The sequence below is a fragment of the Sabethes cyaneus genome, chromosome 1 (genome assembly GCF_943734655.1).
Source record: "Sabethes cyaneus chromosome 1, idSabCyanKW18_F2, whole genome shotgun sequence".
Lineage (NCBI taxonomy): Eukaryota > Metazoa > Arthropoda > Insecta > Diptera > Culicidae > Sabethes > Sabethes cyaneus.
This window is the reverse complement of record NC_071353.1, coordinates 136,302,610-136,322,226: the sequence shown is the minus strand read 5'-3', so window position 1 is coordinate 136,322,226 and position 19,617 is coordinate 136,302,610. Positions and strand designations below refer to the sequence as shown.

At 40.8% G+C, this 19,617-nt stretch overlaps 2 protein-coding genes across 9 annotated transcripts in view; both read left to right on the top strand.

Annotated features, from left to right (window-relative positions):
* The window catches only part of LOC128732801 (progestin and adipoQ receptor family member 3), a 40,581-nt gene extending 32,690 nt beyond the window's left edge, over positions 1–7,891 (top strand). For 2 of the 3 annotated variants that reach the window (XM_053826191.1, XM_053826194.1), the window contains exon 6: positions 6,126–7,891. In XM_053826191.1, the coding sequence (XP_053682166.1) occupies positions 6,126–6,196 (71 nt within the window). In that variant the 3' untranslated portion in view covers positions 6,197–7,891. The remainder of the gene's footprint in view (positions 1–6,125) is intronic. The other variant, XM_053826193.1, reaches the window with a different exon arrangement.
* A 6,072-nt stretch (positions 7,892–13,963) lies between these two features.
* Positions 13,964–18,731, top strand: LOC128745634 (beta-mannosidase). 6 transcript variants are annotated; one of them, XM_053842731.1, is made up of 7 exons: positions 13,964–14,141; positions 15,099–15,268; positions 15,333–15,637; positions 15,707–16,071; positions 16,659–17,047; positions 17,104–17,577; positions 17,635–18,731. In XM_053842731.1, exons 2-7 carry the CDS (start codon positions 15,133–15,135, stop codon positions 18,705–18,707), a joined length of 2,742 nt encoding a protein of 913 aa, XP_053698706.1. In that variant the 5' UTR covers positions 13,964–14,141; positions 15,099–15,132; the 3' UTR covers positions 18,708–18,731. The 6 variants fall into 6 exon arrangements, with proteins under 6 accessions (XP_053698706.1, XP_053698700.1, XP_053698693.1 ...); XM_053842725.1 differs by having other exon boundaries at positions 14,070–14,385; positions 15,096–15,268; XM_053842718.1 differs by having other exon boundaries at positions 14,070–14,860; positions 14,918–15,268.
* Positions 18,732–19,617: the final 886 nt, after the last annotated feature.

The following is a 19,617-nucleotide window of genomic DNA, read 5'->3' as shown; positions in this document are numbered from 1 at the left end:
CTAGCAAAGCAAGTAGTTTATTATGATAAATACGCTATGAACTAAATAACATGCTCAGGATTATGCCATCCCATGCTAAACGACCTATGCTAAACACTGCTGTTGTAGGATGTTTACAAATTTTGGGTTTCACAGCTGATATACACGTTATTTATGTTTTGTTGCATTTTTTCGACACCTTTTGCTTGTGTTGTTGCTTGTTTTTATTTGCATTATTTTACCGCAGATTCCTCTCTCTATCTACTGCCATTTGTTCATTATCAAACTGTGAAAATTTAGTTTGCGTTTGGCGCTGACTCGGCTAGATGTGGATGGGAATTTAATCACTTCCGCACGAGCATTTTTTTATTTTGAAATGAGTAAAGAACTTCCTCCTGAATTCTTCTAACCTGATAGAACATAATTATTTCAAGAATAATAAATCATATTGGGAGTGGAACGTGTGACATGTCACTCTTTTTACTTGAAACATAATGCGAAAGACTGGAGATGATCAAAAAATATACGATACGATAAAAAAATAAAATTGTTATCAAAAAATAAGCCATCAAAACGGCAATTGCCGGTTTGTTTGTGTCTAATAATGCCATTCTACTTATATCTAAGCCAAATTTCAAAAAAACCGTTTGACACATTTTTGAGTTACGTCCTTTAATTTGCATTGCCATGAAAGCAATTGATTAAGCTCGTTTTTGTCTTAATTACGTATGATTTCGTTTCAGATTTTCCAAGATATTATCTGAAAATTAAAGTCGGTTGAAACCGTCAAAAATTGCTCAACACACTGATTATGTTATTACATAATTGATAAACTCTATGTCTTTTTGAAGTTCAATGACTACAAAATACATCAGATTTTGTATCGTTGGCTGATGCTGTATTGTCAGTTTGCTTGAAATTGCCTCTCTAATTCTAATTGTTTTCCTGAGTTTTCTTGAGAGTCCGTTTTACAATTGGCCAATGTTTTTCAGCTGGACGTAGCTCCGGCTTGTTTGAAGGATCTTTCTCCTTGAGTACGACTTGTACATTGTTGGCAGTACCTACACCATTCTTAACTAGTTTTCTCGGGGTAGCTCTGACAGCTTGTTTAAACTTATCATGAATCTTTCCTTTCCGGTAGTCGTGTAAAGCTCTTGACCTGAGAGCTGCTTCGATCTCCCTTCCCGTTTGTTTCATCGTTCTTTACGATAACGTACCCCAGGAAATGCAAGGTTTAATTACGAAAAAGGCCTTTCAATTTACATGAAATGAATCTGGAGGAGAATTTTCAATTAGCGGGGCAAGTAAACTCCAAAATTCGCGTAAAAATAGTTGCTTAAAAAATGAACCTTGTACAAACGACTAAAAAAAGTGAAAACAGAAGTGACTGAATCTAAATGGCTAAATGGCTTTCCACCACTCTCTTTCGGCTTGTTTGTCTGCCCGTCCGTCCGTCTATCCGTTCATCCGTCCTTTCCGTCCACACGTCTGTCTGTTTTTTTTTATAGAAAGGAGAAACCCCTTCAAAAGGCTGGCCTATAGTGTGGTGGTACTGTGTGGGATTCGCAATTTTTGTATTTTGTGCCTAACCACTAAAAACTCCGGGACATTCAGTCGCTGTCACTTACTGCAGCTCGATATACAGATGTCAATAGGGTGATGTCGAGAGATTCGGTATTAGTCTGCGGGACCATCCACCGTTCACGGCCGTCGCCCCACTGTGACTGCCACTTGATCATTGACTTCACTCGCACCAGTTTCCTTATGCCTCTGGTTTCCTTCCGCCTGTAGCACCCACTGTCCTCCTTCAGGATTACGTCGATGGGAATCATCCCAGCGATAATGCATACTGCATCCAATGAGATAGTCATGTACGCACTTGCGACCAGGGCTTCGACCGATCCTTTTTTTCTACCGCAGTCACATCAACGTACATTCAAGTTCACACCGTCCGTTTAGTGGTGGACGTGGTGGAATACGAACGCTATACAACACAACTGGTAGTTTGCTCAGTCAAACGCCGATTGAATGCAGTAGAACGAATGTGTTCTATGCCTTTTTGACATTTTCGTTTCGATTAAGTTGCCTTTACCGTTTGGAGCAGCGAATGACTGCAAAACAGTCAAATGACTGGCAGTCACCACGCTGACGAAAAGCAATTGCGCTATCGTATATTCAATACTACAAAAAAAAACACTACATGTGCATGGAAGAAGTCGGTCGAACTCCGTCCAATACAAGCAATCCAAGCAGACCACAGTACCAAAGTATCGACGAGGATACACTGTCCAGCAGGCGTCTTCTACTACTCCTTGGTTCTGAGTTGTTCGGCATTATCCTAGCAAGTGCTTTGGTGGCCTTCGCCGCCTTCTAGCAAGCGTTCTAGCAAGTTTTCAAGCTTGGTCGGTCGTCACACATCACTCCACTGGTATTTCAGCCTGGTGGTAGCCTCCGTTGCAAGATTGATATGATATTCGACGGTGATTTGTGGCTGCTGCACTGCTTTACGGTAGTAACCACTAGTATTTCCGTCTTGTGGTGAGCTAATTCGAGCTTTCAGCGACTCACTTGTGACCATTAGTACTACGTCGGCGGCAAGGTCGACAATTTCGACACTTTTAGGTAGCTTTAATGTCAATACGTCTTTGTACATTCTATTCCAAAGCGTTGAACCGGGAATGGAAATTTGAGAGACGCCCGCCGTGATCCTGATAGACTTTTGTCCAACTGACGTGCCGTAGACTAGCAGTCGATTCCGAAAATAGCTCCTCAGAATTCTGTATAAGTAGTCCACATTCATTTCACAGGAATCCACATTCTGTGAAGCGCTACGGTAATTGCCTCCTTCCCAGCTGACACTGTTGAAAGCGTTCTTAACGTCTATGGTTATGACGACGCAGTATCGATCTCCCCGCCGCTTCTGCATTACCGGTTTCTCGGCCCTCTCGATTACCGTCCGGAATGCATCCACCGTGTACTTTCAGTTCCGAAAGCCAAATTGCTAGTTGGATAATCCGTATTCGCTCTCTGTGTATGTCGTCAATCTGTTGAGAAGTGTTTTTCTAGAATACCCAAGATCGTCGTTTTCGTAGCAATTTTTGGGGATTCCATCCATCCCGGGTGATATTCTCGACTTCAATCCCTTTTCGACTAACACAAGTTCCTCGTTGGTAATTATTCTTTCTACCGAGTCCCTCGATAATCGGCTTCAGCTTGTTTGGATGTTTCATCGGGCATCGAGGGACCTTTCAACTTTCCCATTGTGGTTCGGTATGCGTCACCTCATGGGTTGGCATCGGCAACTCAGCATAGCTCCTTGAAATAGTTAGTTTTGCACCGCTTCATCTTCGGTTTCAACATGACCCTAACTCTCCAGTATGTGTTCGCCATCAGCGACGGACTGCAAAAGGGCACGTCGTTAAGGGATTCTCGACCATCTTTGCGGAAGGGTGGTGCCTTTATTCCTTAGATTGACATCCAGTTTCGCAAGAGCTTGTAGCACCTACACTGTCCCCCTATCCCACTGGCCAATCATTAAGATCTCCGCCAATCAGAACTGGTCTCCGATTGGTGAGCAGTTCGGTAAGTTCGTCCAACATCTGGTGAAATTGCTTTATTGTCCAGCTTGGAGGCGCAAAGCAACTACACACGGACACGACTTTGTCGTTAATCTTAACGATAACGAACCCGTTGTTTGTGCTTGCGACCACTTCCTGGAAATCTACCCTTGGCATTGCAGCCACATATCTCTCTCTCTCTCTCTCCTCATCATTCTATCTATCTCATTCTTACTCTCGTTCCTTATCTCTCGTTCTTTGCATTCATTCTTTCTGTCGTTGATTCTGTCTCGTTCTCTCTTTCTCGTTTTTTCTCACTCATTCTTTTTCCTCGATTTCTCTTTCACTCCTCTCTCATCGTTCACTTATCATAAAGATATGATTTTTTGTGTCCCATAGAACACATATGTTGAAAGTGAAGTGGTTAACAGTTTACTGCACTTTTGGCAAAATAACTACTTTTTGTTGCCAAAAACTAATACTGTGTCCCTAGCAACACAAAACCGTGAAATGTCAAATTCGAGATGTAATTTCCGCTTTATTTATTCTATTTTTTTTTCATGTGTGGACTCATTACTGCGACCAGTATAGTTGATCTATTGTAATATCGCCCGGGTGTTTGCTGTATGACCTGCACTGCATTTCTTTTTGCTATAATCGCTATTGAGTGAGCGATATGCTTATTAAATTTATGCGTGCTTGTGTGTATTGGGGTTCACCCTTCCTTCAAAGCTTGATCTACTTTACCCACTTATTCCTCGCTGCCAGCACTATCCCATATTACAGCCGTCCCTGGCGAGGACTCATTCGTACCTCTGACCAGTACACTTAACTATAGGAGGGACATTTGCACTGTCAGGAGGCTTCAGTGGGTAAATATAGAATTCAGCACGAAGGAAGGGTAAATTGGAGGGGCCTGAGAATAAACCCATGCTAAAGTCACTTTGACATCAAATGGCTTGATTCTACTAAGATTCGAACCCACGACCACTCACTTGTCAAAGCAGACTCGGTAACCTTGCGGCTACGGGGCCCCCCTCTTTATTCTATTTAGTTGCATAAATTAATTCCACCAAAAAAATCTAGGAAATTTAAATCTTGAAAATAAAACATTAAGGGTAAACCGCAAGTAATATGAAAATATACGCGTGCCGTCTGCCATTTCATACACGTGCTGTTTTGCCCATCTGTATTGGCAAAGCCCACTTTCGCAATGTAATGGCGTACGCTTTGCGCACGTTCGTGTATTTTTGTGGACAAAACTGTTTCTTTCTACCGTCAGATTCGCCAAAATCTGTAGAAGGCAGCATATATAAGTTTGGATTTTAACTTCCCCTTCTGTCATGTGGTGTTTTGGTAGTTACTGTAATTATATGTAACTTCGCTTTCCAAATATCGATCATGTTGTAGCGGATGAACGAACGTGCAACAAAATGTAATTGCTTTTCCAAAATAAATTCAATATGTCATACCGATCCTAACGTGCTAAAAAACTATTGTATAGTTTTGAACATACGCTGTAAAAATTTGGCAGCGATTATAGCTGCAACCGCGTAACACAACTTTTGAAATGTAGCTGGTAGAGTGCCTCAAGGCAGTATACTGAGTTCTTTAATTTTTGTTCTGTTTGTAAGTGTATGTTTGTGATTGTTTGTAATCGAAAAAGTTACTGTTATTAATAGCTTAAAGATGTTTCGAATCGACAAATTGTGCTTTGCAGCGGAATATCTATTCAACACTGGTGTGCTATGCAAAAGATGTGTCATTAAAAATAAAAATGCTGGAAAATTAGTCGGTTTCAATGCAAAAATTGGTAATTTAATTGAGCCAAATTATTCAAAAACTATAACTAATACGACTAAAATATTTAGCCTGAAAAAAAACAGACAAAAATGGAAATCTGAAAATATTGCAATTCCTGCTAGGCTCTGATTTGCTCTCGGTTCTGTCAGTTCTGCTGGATGTTCGAAAAGCTCGGTGCCCACAAATTTTCCGAAACCTGAGCACACCAGTGAAAGGATTTCTTGCAAAAACAAATTTTTGTGGTTTGTATGGAATATGTGGTTTAGCAAATTTTCATTCAAAATGGAATTGTTTGTTAAAATCGTTCCAAAGTGTTTTGTCAGGACAGAGAAAAAGTAACATTTACACCACATTTAAAAAAATATTAACCGGTATTAATCAAAATTTTAAATTTAATTATTGATTTCATGTCGTCTAAATGTTTTGTATTGTTTTTTTTTTAGAATTATCTTTGTGTAACTAATCAACTACTCATTTATAAATGTAACTCCCATCCCAAAAAGTGCTAACAATTGTAACGTAGAAAAATACTCAAACTAATTACTAACCGTACAAAGTCAGCTTGATATAATACCTAGTATGTGATAGCTCTTTGGTGCATTTGTACAAAATGTCGTAGAAGCACACCTACGTTATCCTTGCATAGGCTAAGCGGGTACTGCCAAAAAAATACAGATTTCTTTTATCGAAATTCTTTCGTGTTTCTAAAGGGATCTGAAAAGTTTGTGTTTTCCATTTAAATTGAGTTCCCCAGAAATCGATACACACTTCCTTTCTTTTTCGCAGGTTTGGCCTTTGCATTTTTCATGATTGATAACGGATGTGTGGAGGATAGAGATAAATGTTACCGTTTGTAAATACCCCCTAAAAAGCCAAAGAGAAGCTGCGACTGTGTGCCCGATGTGCACCTTTCCTCTTCGATTGCATATACATACATTCGTATCTAATTGAACAAATAATAGCTAGTACCTACTGTTGATTTTAAACATGATTTCAAAAACCGTTCGGTTGTGCATTACACACTGATATCGTATCCTTTTCTGTTGTTTCGGTGTTCGTTCGATCAGGTTGTGGTAGCTTGTTACGGTAGTAGGATCATACATTAAGTTTTTAACTTTGCATCTGATTTTTTAACGTTTCATTTACGAAAAAACTTACACTCATTCGAACGTCAATGGATTTTATCAACTTATTTATTCGTTTTATTCAATTTTTATTGCAAAATATTTTAAAAATCTCACGAGAAGTTACTAAGTTTTCGTGCCTATTTTATAGGTTTTATCCAAGGTGAAAACTAAAGTAAAAACATTATGAATCAAACGATAATGTTTTATATTCTGATTAAAAGGCGACGGCCAATCAATTTGCCAGTTTCTTTGCCTATTAAAACAAAACTTTTAAATTTTTATGTATAACCTATTTTTTATCGGTTTTTATTTTTACCAATGTTACAACTTAAGATTATTTCGGGTATAAAATTCATACATCAAAAATTACCAGGGTAGCCTGTTTATGTTTAAAAACCATAATAAATTAAGCAGCGAAAGAGCATTCCCTAACTGAATTCATAGAATGTTACAGTAACTATAGAGCATCTAACGTTTTACGGTACTTACATATTTAAAGATTACATCGCATGTGATTCGGCTGATCCTAACGCAGCAACTACACTATTGGCAAGATAAGAAAAAAATTTTTTTTAGTATGTAATCTGAAAAAGTCGGTTTAATCTTGAAAAGTAAAAAGGATGCATGAAAAATCTAACTGACAGCAGAACAACACAGCACGTCGCCTACCATGATTTTCAAATTTTGCTCGCCAACCCACAGATGTAAAAAAGATTATGAACTTTCACAAATCAACCACCATTCACTACTAGTTTTCCAAATACCTAACGATCGCATTCAAATCCATTTTCGTTTCCATTCCTATTGTTTATCGCTAACTGCCTTATCATAGATTTTTTTGCTGGTCGGTCCCGTACCGGTCCGTTGTTTAATTCTACCTGATGATTCAAAAATTCCTCCACGCCCTCCCTCCTTTTCTAGGTATGTTGTATGCCCAGTTCAGAATGACTCATGGGTGCTCTGCTGGTGTCCAGTATTCCTGACCAGATGCAAACAAAAAAAGAAACAAAGAAAAACAGACCACATCGCGCGGTCACGTACCTACCACTAGGTAAGCGAGAGAGAGACTCAAGTGAGACAGTTTTAATAGAGGCAAACTTTTAAACTAAACCGTTTTAACGTTGCGTAGATTTTAATCACATTTATAATGCATGAACAACAGTCAATTACTATTAGACGTTGAAGTTCGCTCGCGCACTGTTCTAGTTCCATAGAATAGTGATTGTTGCTCAAATCTTCCAGGCCAATCAAATAGCGTTTAAGTGTAGACAATTTGCGAAAGAGCGATTAAAGGTAGAAGAAAAAAACATAGTTAAGAGATTTACCAATTCGCAGTACAAGATGTTATTTATGCTGAATCTCTCTATTAGCAGCGAAGAAAGAGCTCAAATATCTTTATAGGCTTTCGTTTTAATACTATCAAAAATAAAGTATAAAAAAGAACGTATGCTTCATTTAACGATGACAGTCAATTATCGTAAAATTCACTTAATCATGTTTAAGCTTTCGGCACGTTCGTAGAAAAATATGCTCTGCTACTGTAAGTCCGAAATCATGCACTCGCTACTTATATAATGGCAGTATGCATTACATTGAACCACAAAATTGATCAAGTTCATAGAAAGATGCGGATATTGAGCAGCGAATAAAACATGGCAGGCCACAGTGAGCTGGTTACGCAGCAAGGACGCCAGATGAAAGACCAGCGAAAACAATGTTCAGTAGAAAAGCCGCCAGAGGCCTCTGACTTCGAGGCAGGCCGTTGGATGAGCGCTGTTGACGAGGATGCTAGAACAGCGGGAGTTAGGGGCGATTGCAGAGTGACAGCCCAAGGCCAAGAAACGTGGAGACGAGTCATAAATTCGGCCAAGATTCATTAAACGGATTGTTGCCCAAAAGGTAAGTAAGTTGTAAGTTGTCCGGCATTCTTAATATTTTTTGAAACGGTGGTTCTACAATTGACGAAGGCACGGTAGGGGAGAGTAATAAAGAATTTTTGAATGGAGGGGAAAGAGTGGAAAGGTGAGACGTTCTTGCAATATCCTCTGCTCAACGTATCCGTCCAACTATAGCCACTTTTTCAATAGCGAGTTCGCAATAGAGCTGTGCGACTTTATGGTTCATCCTCCGCCTTCATACTCCGTTCTCCTGTACGCCGCCAAAGATCGTTCTTACCACTCGTCTTTACTCACAGGTACTCGTCGAGCATTGTCCATGTTTCATGCCCGTAGAGTCCCCCTAAAAGAGCCCGTAGAGCCCGGTCTAATAAGCATCTTATGCAGGGTGCACTTTGTACGGAGGTTAATCTGTTCGACCACAACTGCGTGTGATGTCCATAGTAAGCACGAACGGCTATCATAGGTATCATTGTCCGCCGTTACCAGTGAGCCAAGGTAGGCAAATTCGACGACTACCCTCAAACTCATCGCCGCCGATCATTATACTACTCCCCAAGCGGCATCGGTCGGCGTCGTGTACTTTGTTTTAGGCGTATTTACCTTTAACCCAATCTTTTCTGCTCGTCCTCGATTTTCCATAGCTCTTTCGGGCCAATAGTATCATATGCGGCTTTGCAGTTAATGAACAAATGGCGCGTGGGAACTCTGTATTCACGGCCCTTTTGGAGGATCTGCCACAGTGTTAATATTTGATCCATTGTAGGCAGGGATGGTTCGATCACTTTGATTCAATTTTGATTCATTTGACAGTAGCGTCCTAACCGAGCAAAGTTTGACAAATTGATGTATGGGTCATTTGTAGATAATAACTAGATCTACAATATTGCTGAATAAAGTGTTGCTGTATCTTTATAGTTACGGTGCTACAATGCTAGTACCTCATTAGTAACTAAATGAACGTTCATTTAGTTATTAAAGAGGTACTAGCATTGTAGCGCCGTAACTACAAAAGTTACAGCAACACTTTATTTAGCAAAATTGTAGATCTAGTTATTATCTACAAACGTCCCATACATCAATTTGTCAAATTTTGCTCGGCTGAGACGCTAGTGTCAAATGAATCAAAATTGAGTCAAAGTGATCGAACCATCCCTGATTGTAGGCCGACCTTCAACGAAGCCAGTTTGATAAGTTCCCACAAATCTGTTCGCAATTGGAAAATGATTCGGGATAGCAGTTTGTAGACGGCATTGAGAACGGTGATCGCACTATATAGTTCTTACAGTCCAACTTGTTCCCCTTCCCGTATGTCAGATAACACTATCTTTCCCCTCTTCCGGTAGCTGTTCGTTATTCCAAATTCTACCAGTCAGCCGGTGCAGACGAATGGCCAGCTTTTCTGGTCCGTTTTAAAATGGGAGTTCTGCTCTGATGCCCTCTTTCCCAGCCGATTTATTGTTCTTTAGCTGTATGATGGCCTCCTTAATTTCGCCTGTCGTTGGGGCTGGCGCATTTTCTCCGTTGATTGCACCGTCGAAATTGCCGCCGCCATGGCGCTTCACATGGGCGCCATTCAGGTGTTCAACGAAGTGCTGCTTCTACCTATCGCACACCTCACGATCGTCTGTCAAAAAACTGCCATCCCAACTTATCATCTCAACACATTTCGGCTCGCGACACAGTTCAGTTGATCAGTTCAGGTTCTGGTAGAACTCTCGCGTTTCCTGAGAACGATGCAGTCATTTCAACTCCACATACTCAAAGTAGAAAACGAATGTGGTAGACTGCTGAGCACAATGTTCACCTTCAAGTCTTTGTCGAGCTGTTGACCAGCGAGTTTCTCGAACAGCTCCTCCATTTGGCTAACGTCAGCTCCAACATCTTCACGGTCAACGTACTCCATCCGCATTATTTACCTGAGGATTTTATTTCTACTGGTACGTCGTTGCTTCTCATGAGCACCGTTGATGGTTTCCCAAGCTTTTTTTGCGGTCTTCGTCTTTTTGGTGAGGCTGTACTGGGAAGACAAGCAGTCCTATCATGGAGTTCCGCTCCGTTACCACCTTGAATTGTCTCTTTTCCGGGTGGCTCCGCAGGTCGCTGAGCAGCCTCCACGAACTTCCACAGTTTCTAGCGTACCAGTAAAGGCGCATCAGTATAATTTCAAACTTTCAGTCAGAATAATTCACTGCGTTTAGCTTTTTGATTCCTATTCTTTTCCATTCTAGAAAAAAAATTTCTGTTAGGGTTGCCAAGTGGCCGGTTTTTCACCTGCAAAGCCGGTGGCTGGTCAATCCTGCAAAAAGGCCGGTTTTCTGACATATGAAGCCGGATTGGCACTTTTTGCCGGATTTGTTAAATTTTCTGATAAATTTATTAGCAATTCTGAGTAGTGGATCATTGAAGATAGCCAGTTTGGCAATGACAATACTTTGCTTCTGCGGTAATTAAATTGTCCACAGCACCAGAAGCAACTAGTTGTCACTATAGTTACTATATATATAGTTCGGCGGATAGAAAACCAGGCGAATTGGCATCCCTGATTTATGAAATTAAATTTGAAATTATGGTGAAATGTGCAGGTTTTTACGAAAAATAATCACTGGCGGGTGTTGAAAATGACTAGTTCTATGAAAATAAAGTGAGTTTTTTTAACATTACTCCTGCATTTTCGATTTTGAAAAGCTTTTGGCTCCGCTTTTGACGTTTATTTGGCTCCCGATTTTCTATCCGCCGAACTATATATATAGTAACGATAGTTGTCACTCTGAAACTATAGCTATGCTATCTTCAATAATCCATTTAATGTTCGTTGTGGTTTCGATTCCGGCGTCTACCCAAATAATACCTCGCCTTATCCGGCGTACCAAATAACGCACATTACACATTCCAGGCAAATTCTCTAATAATATGCTGCGACAACCCCCCCCCCCCCCCCCCCAATATTTTTAAGGTAGGACCGAGCGGCCGGTTTTTGTAATTTTGAGACTTGGCTACCCTATTTTCTGTCAAAAATTTTCTTCTCGCAGCTCTTCAAGGCAGACATGATATATCTTGGGTCTTCAGCAGTAGTCCAAAACCTCTTGAGAAAGCAAGAAAAAAAACACGTTTGCTTGAACTCTAACTGAATACGTAATTAAGAACGAGCTTATTATTTGAAAGAATAATAAACTATCCAGCTTCCTATGAGCGATAATGGCGGATATTGAGCACAAGTGGGCACAATCTTTTGACATTCATTGCAGGTGTGTCAGTTTCTCCCTGAAGAAGTTACTATGGGAATATCCATGATTGTTTGTTGTTCGACTGTAAAAATGTAAACATTGTTTAATTTTGCAGATCAGCTGAAGTGGAACATAAAGGAACGGTTTCAAACTTTTGTAGTAGTTTGCGGCCATAATATCCTGAAAGCACTGGCTCAGAATACTTTTTACAATCCTACGAATTCAGCATTCGAGTGCACTCAGAGGCAAACATGAACGTCATATTGGTCGAGCCATTACCAAGTTTGCTCTCGAACAGCGTTTCGACTTGATAAGAAACTTTATGTTGCGTATTTGGACATTCTCCCTGAAGTTTGCGAAAACTACGAAGCCACAATCCATAAAACTTCTTATCCCTTCAATTATGTTCCTTTTCAGCTGATCTGCAAAATTAAACAATGCTTACATTTTTATACTCGAACAACAAACAATCATGGATGTTTCCATAGTAACTCCGTCAGTAACTTATGCTCAATAGCCGCCATTATCGCTCGTGGAAAGCTGCATAGTTAATAATATCATGGCTTGCTATTTCCGTTGCTCTTACTACACTTTTGACTTTGTAGACCAGTGGTGCCTGTCGTATCCGAAAACAAAACACATCTTTCGTTCACGAAAGTAGCACACAGAATCTCGTATCTGACTTTTCTAACGTTACTCGACCTTACGGGATATTTGGCGCACACGCTAAAGCATTATATACTTGGTTGCCAGATATGTCGGACTTCATTAGCGCCTCAAGAATGCTAACATTTAAAAGCGTCCTTTTTGTCTTATGTTCAAGTTTATAACAAGCACGTTTCACAATTCATATATTCTATGAAAGTTATTGATCTGCTCATGTTCTACCTTACCAATGCTATTCACTACAGTGCCCAACCTTAGGCATGAACTAAGAGAAGCCAGCTCAGTGACAGATTGATTGTTTTCATTTTCTTCTTCTCCTTTTTTGAGCAGGAAATTTAAATGGTACCATTTAAATCAAGTCAGCCAACTACTAGCCTTCGCAGACGACCTCAACAGCATTACTAGAAACCTTTAGACGGCGGAGGTAATCTATGCCACACTAAAAACAGAGGTTAGGAGGAAAGGGTTACAAATCAATGCGTCGAAAACCAAATATATGGTAGGAAGAGGCTCCAGAGAAAGCAACGTCTACCTTCCTCCACGGACAGTGACTATTGACGGCGGTAAACTGGAAGTGGTTGATGAGTTCGTATATTTGGGATCTCTGATCACCGCCGAGAACAACACGAGTAAGGAAATCCATCGACGCATTCAAGCTGGAAATCGAGTCTACTGTTTCCTCCGCAAGACGCTTTGATTTAGGAGCATACGCCGCTGCACAAAGCTGACGATGTACAAAAGGTTAATCAGACCGGTAGTCCTCTACGGACTTGAGACAGTAACTTTCCTTACGGAAGACATAAGTTCACTAGCCGTATTTGAACGGAAGGCGTTGCGGACTATTTTTGGCGGAGTACAAACGGAAAGCGGAGAGTGGCGGAGGCATATGAATCACGAGCCACAGGCACTGCTTGGAGAGATTCCCATTGTACACCTGGAGAAAGTTGGCAGACTACGGGTCCACGTCGCAACGATGCCGGGCGACTGTGGATGTCAGCATGTTCGGGCTTGTGAGGGGGTAGAAATTTTATCGCAAATAAATCCTTCCTATTTTATTCCCGGTTTACAGTGACAGCTGAAATCAATCCGCGTGCCGCACGAATTGCTTGTGTAGAGTCTTCTATGTATCTCGCAAGGCTAACTAGATGATACCTTATTGATTGATTCGATGGTGTATTGATGTCCCAAAGGCTCATTGATATTTTCATTCTAGCTCATATAAATAATTATTTCTGATATTCGCAGAAGATTGAATATTTAAAAGTTCAAAAAGTTTATGAAGTACGAAAAAAAGATTGCTTATTTTCCAAAACTTTCCTGTTATTTTGATATCTAATTTCGACTTTGAAAATATTCAACATTCTCATGCAGATGATTATTCTAAATTAATATGAAATGTCGTAATAAGTTAACAAGTGATTGATAAATGGACAATTGTTATTTATGTACGTTCAAAAAAGTGCGAATGATGGTCCATAAATTAGATTGAACCGCATTTACAGTGAGTACCGACTTTGCGGAAGAAAAGGAAGAAAGTTTAAACTGTAAATAGAAATAAACTGGTTTTATTACACCCACGCCCGAAACGCAACACAACCAGCCAGCCAGCCAGCAGTCCGATATTGTTCTCGGTCGCTGCGTGAACATGGCGAACTGCCCGGCCTGGAAGGAGGGAAGCACTACAAGCATCAATTTAATCGCAATAAAGAAAGTACAATAGCGCCCACGAGTGGCGACGGCACATGCCTCTCTCGCTTCATCCGTGGTTGTTACATAGGCATTGTTAGTTGGTGTACAACACTGGAACAACTCGGAAGTAAAATTCGCTACGGATCGCACTCTCCTGTCTACTAGACAAACCCACAGTGAAAAATAGCAAAAAATAAGGTTAAAATGTGTTATTTATCAGTATATAGTTTTACTTGAAAAGTGCCAACTCTTTTAATGACTTGTGGTGATAACAATGAGCGTGAACCATTCAAAGTCACACTTGAAAACTAAGCCCTCGTCGTCCTGCTGAATCGGCCCGTACGGCACGGATGCCAGCAAACGCCGCACGTCGCATGTTTCTGAAAACGTGATAGTATTATCTGAAGTTTGAAATCAGTGCAGCACCCAGCAGTTATACTGAGTAAGCCGGTTACGTGCCATCCACCCACTCACCCGCAGGCCACAAAAAGAATTATTTTTATTGCGATTATTCTGACCGCAAATTTGACCACTTGTTTGGTCTAATCAGCGTTCTATTCAAAGTCCCAGCCAAATGTTAGACTGACTATGTTCCTCTCCCCGTTATTTAATGTTTGAGTTAAGCTTCATGCCAACATAAATGCACATTTTGCAGTTCATTTTTGCAATAGAATTGCACAGTGCAGGCGTTATAGTTCCCCCTGGACTACTCTACAGATAAGTGGATTAGTTGACGAAGAACTGTGAAGTACCGTAGCTCAAGTTTCAAGTGCATGGCGAGATTATCCGTAGTTTGTGCCAGCCCATGCCCATATCGATAACAATGTTGTCCCGTTCCTGTCGCCGGGGACAGTGACTGAGCTGGGCGATAGTTAACAGTAATGTAACGTATTTGTTAGCTATTATGTAGCTATCATGTATGTAAATACGGGCTTATCGATTAAAGACATAGTGATGATTAACCTTCCTCGTAGCTTAAAGTTCAGTTGGAAATTCGATCTGGAGAAGGAGGTTTGAATTCTGTTCTAGCGGTTGTAATTGAAGTATTGATTGTTTACATTTACATTAATGGTATGTTAGCTTTGATTTGATATAGTGAGCCTCGGGGTGTGGTGGCCACACAAACGTCGACAAGTTTATGTTTTTTTTTAGCAGATGAAGCAAGTGGCAAATTAAGCAACAGGTAACCATGTTGGACACGCTAAAGTTCTTCCTGTTTGTGGTGCTCCTATTGATCACTATTATCCTCAACCAAAATGTAACGTCGAAGAAATCCGGCGAGCGAGATCTCAGCCAGTTCTGGAAGCTGGAAAATGCCAACGGAAGTATGCTTGAAAACCCTGCCCTGAGGTAGATGATTACTACTGAATATTTCCTTCTTTTTTTAAGCCCTAAAAATGGAAAACCTAACACTTCCATCCGGAGTTTATACGGCTCTGGAACAAGGTCTCATCATAGAATCTATACTGGACTTTAAGAACGATCTCACAACGAAGTGGATCGCCCACGATAATTGGACCTACTCACTGGATCTGCCGTGTGATTTGGAAGAGCTTAACTTTACGAATGTTCTACTAACGTTGCATGGCGTTGATACTTTTGCGGAAGTTTACCTTGGCGATGTCCTAATCGGCCGGACCAACAACATGTTCGTTCGTTATCGGTTCAATGTCAAAGCGAAGCTGAAATACGAGGTAGGTAAGGAACTCCACTAAACTGTGCGCATATTAAGGAAAATTACCGATAATCATATGCTTTTACAGTGCAAGCACTCCCTACGTCTGCGGTTGGTTATCCGATCGCCGGTAGCGGTAGCCCTGTCCATGTCCGCCGGCTATCAGCACCGGAAAATAGTTCCCGAATGCCCTCCGAAGGTGTACAACGGCGAGTGTCACGTCAACCTGATTCGCAAAATGCAAGCCAGTTTCGCCTGGGACTGGGGCTTGTCGGCCCCTTCGATGGGTATTTGGAAACCCGTCCGGCTGGAGTTCTACAATTCCGTTAAGATACGGGATATCACGTTCGCACTGTCCGATGAGGCAACACACTGGTCCGTGCTGGTGGGAGTCTACTTGGAGGCCGGCACAAGCAGCAGAAAGTTGAATGGAACTTTGACCTTTAAGCTACTGTAAGTTTTTAAAATCTTTAAACTTTTTTATTAAGGTTTCCTTTCCCGAAAATATTTTTCAAATATCACAAATCACTGTGGAAGCTTGATAGGTCAACGTCAATAGTCTTTGCTTTACGGGCTACTATGACCTGGAAAATTGCTATTGTTGCTATCCGACGTCTTTCTATTAGGTTATGGGCAATTATGGGCAACAATAGATCTATTGTAACGACTTCAACAAAAGTGAATTTTTTTCGAATTGTCGCCACAACACTCTCCTAGAAACGGAACTGGATCGAATTCAAATCCTAAAGTTTGAGTCGTAGGAAACAATCAAACGGAACTAGTTCAAGGTGGATCAAATCCAGTAGAACTAGATCAAACATAGAGAGAAATGTTCCAGGAATTGAAATTGAAACTATTTTTAGGCAATTAATTTAGGGGATAATGCTGCAGGTTGAGACCAATTTTGTTTTCGGTCCATAAAACTTGAATCAGAAAGCCAAAGGAATATTGTTTACGATTCAAACAATATTCATCAGATGTTTCATCCCGACCGAACAATAATACTCAATAAAGTTAATGTTCAACTTCCATTTTCCCAGAGGAGTGGAAATCCCTGCGGATGAGCAAATTATCGCCGTCGAAGAAACCACCAACAGCTTCGGCGAGCTGCTGGTGGAGCACAACCTGACGATTGCACGGAAGGACGTAAGCCTTTGGTGGCCAAACGGCTATGGCCGACAGGCACTGTACAATCTGTACGTGAAATGGGAAGACAGCCAGGTCAATAACATTCGAGTTCACAATCGTGACACGCTGATTTCGGAGAAAGTCACCCGGGTAGGGTTTCGCACCGTTAATCTCAGCCAGGAACGAACTTCCGACGGGTTGATGTTCTATTTCATCGTTAACGATATTCCGATGTTCATGAAAGGATCGAATTGGATACCGTCCTCCGTTTTGCCGGAGAGTTCCTATGACGAAAACTATGGTACAAATGCTTAGAGCAATGTTTTCATGTCTTTACTGATGTTTATTTCATTTCAGTTAAATTCCTACTCTACGCGGCACGTGACGCCAACATGAACATGCTTCGCGTTTGGGGTGGAGGCGTCTACGAGAGTGATTACTTTTATCAACTGGCCGACGAGTTGGGAATTTTGATATGGCACGATATGATGTTTGCTTGTTCAACGTATCCCGCCAGCGATGCGTTTCTGGTGAATGTAGCAATTGAAGTGCATCAAAATGTGCGCCGGATACAGCACCATCCGAGTGTTGCCCTTTGGGCAACGAACAACGAAAATGAGGTAGCTTTAAGGCAGAATTGGTACGGTACCAGGTTCGAGGAGGACGCTTATGTTGCGGATTACAAACAACTCTACGTGAATGTTATCCAACCAGAGATTTTGAAGGTAGATAAATGGCGAAAGGTTCTTATATCGTCCCCTTCCAATGGAGATCACTCCATTGAAGAGGATTATTTTGCTAAAAATCCACAAGATCCACGGTATGGTGATGGTAAGACTTTAAAATTTTTAGTTAAACATTCGACACTAAGCTTTGTACATCCCTTAGTTCACTACTACAACTACGTAATGGATGGATGGAATCCAATCATCTACAAAGGTGGCCGTTTCATTTCCGAGTACGGCTTCCAATCGTTCCCCGCCCTTACAAGTTGGCCCATTCGAGATCTAGACATGGATGAACTATCGGACCTAATCGAACATCGACAGCACAGTCCACTGCGGAACGGACCAATCCTACAGATGATCGAAGAAAACCTTCCAATGCCGGCGAAAAATTCTTCCACCTATTGGCGAGATATCATCTATCTCAGCCAGGTTTCACAGGCCATGATAGTGAAAACCGAAACCGAAGTCTATCGGTCGAAACGCATCGAACAGGGCACGATGGGAGCACTGTACTGGCAGCTGAACGATGTTTGGATCGCTCCATCTTGGTCCAGTATAGAGTACGGTGGCAAGTTCAAAATCCTACACTACTGGATGAAGGCTATTTTTGCCCAACGACACGTCGTGGCCTACATCAACCCGATGAAAATGCTCGACATCTATCTCATTCGCGACAACTTAGGACCAAATGAAACGTGGTCTGTTGAAATAAAATTACAACGATGGGATAAATTTATGCCAGTCGATTTGCTGTCTTACAACCCAGTCAATGTTTCAAAAAATACGGTAATCAAACTGGTGGACTCTTTCGACATTTACGGGTTGATGAAACGAAAAAACCTAGATGCCAAGGAACACCTATTACTGATAGATGTTTACCGAAATGATAAACGATTTGCCGAAAACTTCGTATTTCTGGATAAAATCAAGCAGGCAACTCAGCTGGCAAATGTCAGCCTAGACCTGAACATTGCTTCGGTTGTCTGCAAGACGGCATCCAACATTGTTCAAGTGAGCATAGAAGTAACCGTAGATGCCCCGGCCGTGTTTGTTTATCTGGAGCTGACACCGGAAAATAGTGCCCTTAAACAGTGCCAGTTTTCCAAGAATGGTTTTCTACAGTTCAAACCCATTCAGACGGTGCACATGCAGTGCGTCGACATGGGCTGTAAGACCAAAATACAAAGCAGTGACATCACCGTACTTACGATAAATGAACTGATGTTTAATTAGAGCAAGACTGTAAGGATGTTAATATCAGCGTCGTATTGTAGAATTTATAATAAAGAATAAAAATAAAAAAACCGTATCTTGTTGACTGGTTTAAGACCATTACCTATAGGAAGCAGATTCGTTTCTGCAAATATTAAATTTGAACATACAAGTGTCGTCCTAATTTTGACTTTTAATATGGCATTTCATCATTTCGATTTGTGAGACCTATTGAAGATACTGAAATTAATATACTATCCAGCCTCGTTCTGTATTCCGGTGGATAGGTTTCCTGATCGAAATAGGATGGTATTCTTCTCTCCGTCAGCCAAATCATTTGGGCTATTAACCCATTATGTCCTAGCGTATCATACCTTGTCTTCAAAACCTGTTTACTGCTGAATTTCAATAGTTAGCATTGTTAATATATCACTACAAGAGAGATAAGACATAAATCTGACTTGTGTGTGAGATAATCTGTCAGTTTTTGTCATTTCATCTGTATTTTCAACAGTGAAAAGTTGTGATAAATGGCGGAAAAAAAGTTGAAAAAAAATAGCAAAAAAAACTTTGTCTCCAAAACGCATGAAAAAGTCTGCATTTTGTGACGAAACATTACCTGAAATGTAAATTGGCATTTATATGTAAAGCCTATCACAAAATTCAATAAGAAATAAGTAAACGACTTTTTAATTTGTTTGTTTAAAACTGAGCGTATGAAATATAAAACCTGCGATATTTTGGCCTTGAAACCATTCTAAATGACGATGTTGAGTTTCCCGACACAGTCCAGCCATAATATAGTGGATTACACAGTTTCACTTCATTTGGTCCAAATTTAGGTATACCCGGGTCATAATGTGTTAAAATTAACTTGACCGAACAATTTCTAAATTAAAATCCGACTGAATGAAGAAGATGAGAAGTTTAT

Excerpts from the sequence above, each read along its gene's own strand:
- LOC128745634 (XM_053842731.1), top strand. The coding sequence starts at position 15,133 with ATGTTGGACACGCTAAAGTTCTTCCTGTTTGTGGTGCTCCTATTGATC. Across the intron at positions 17,048-17,103 it reads TTCCTATGACGAAAACTATG|TTAAATTCCTACTCTACGCG; the intron begins GTACAAATGCTT and ends ATTTCATTTCAG. Across the intron at positions 17,578-17,634 it reads AGATCCACGGTATGGTGATG|TTCACTACTACAACTACGTA; the intron begins GTAAGACTTTAA and ends TACATCCCTTAG.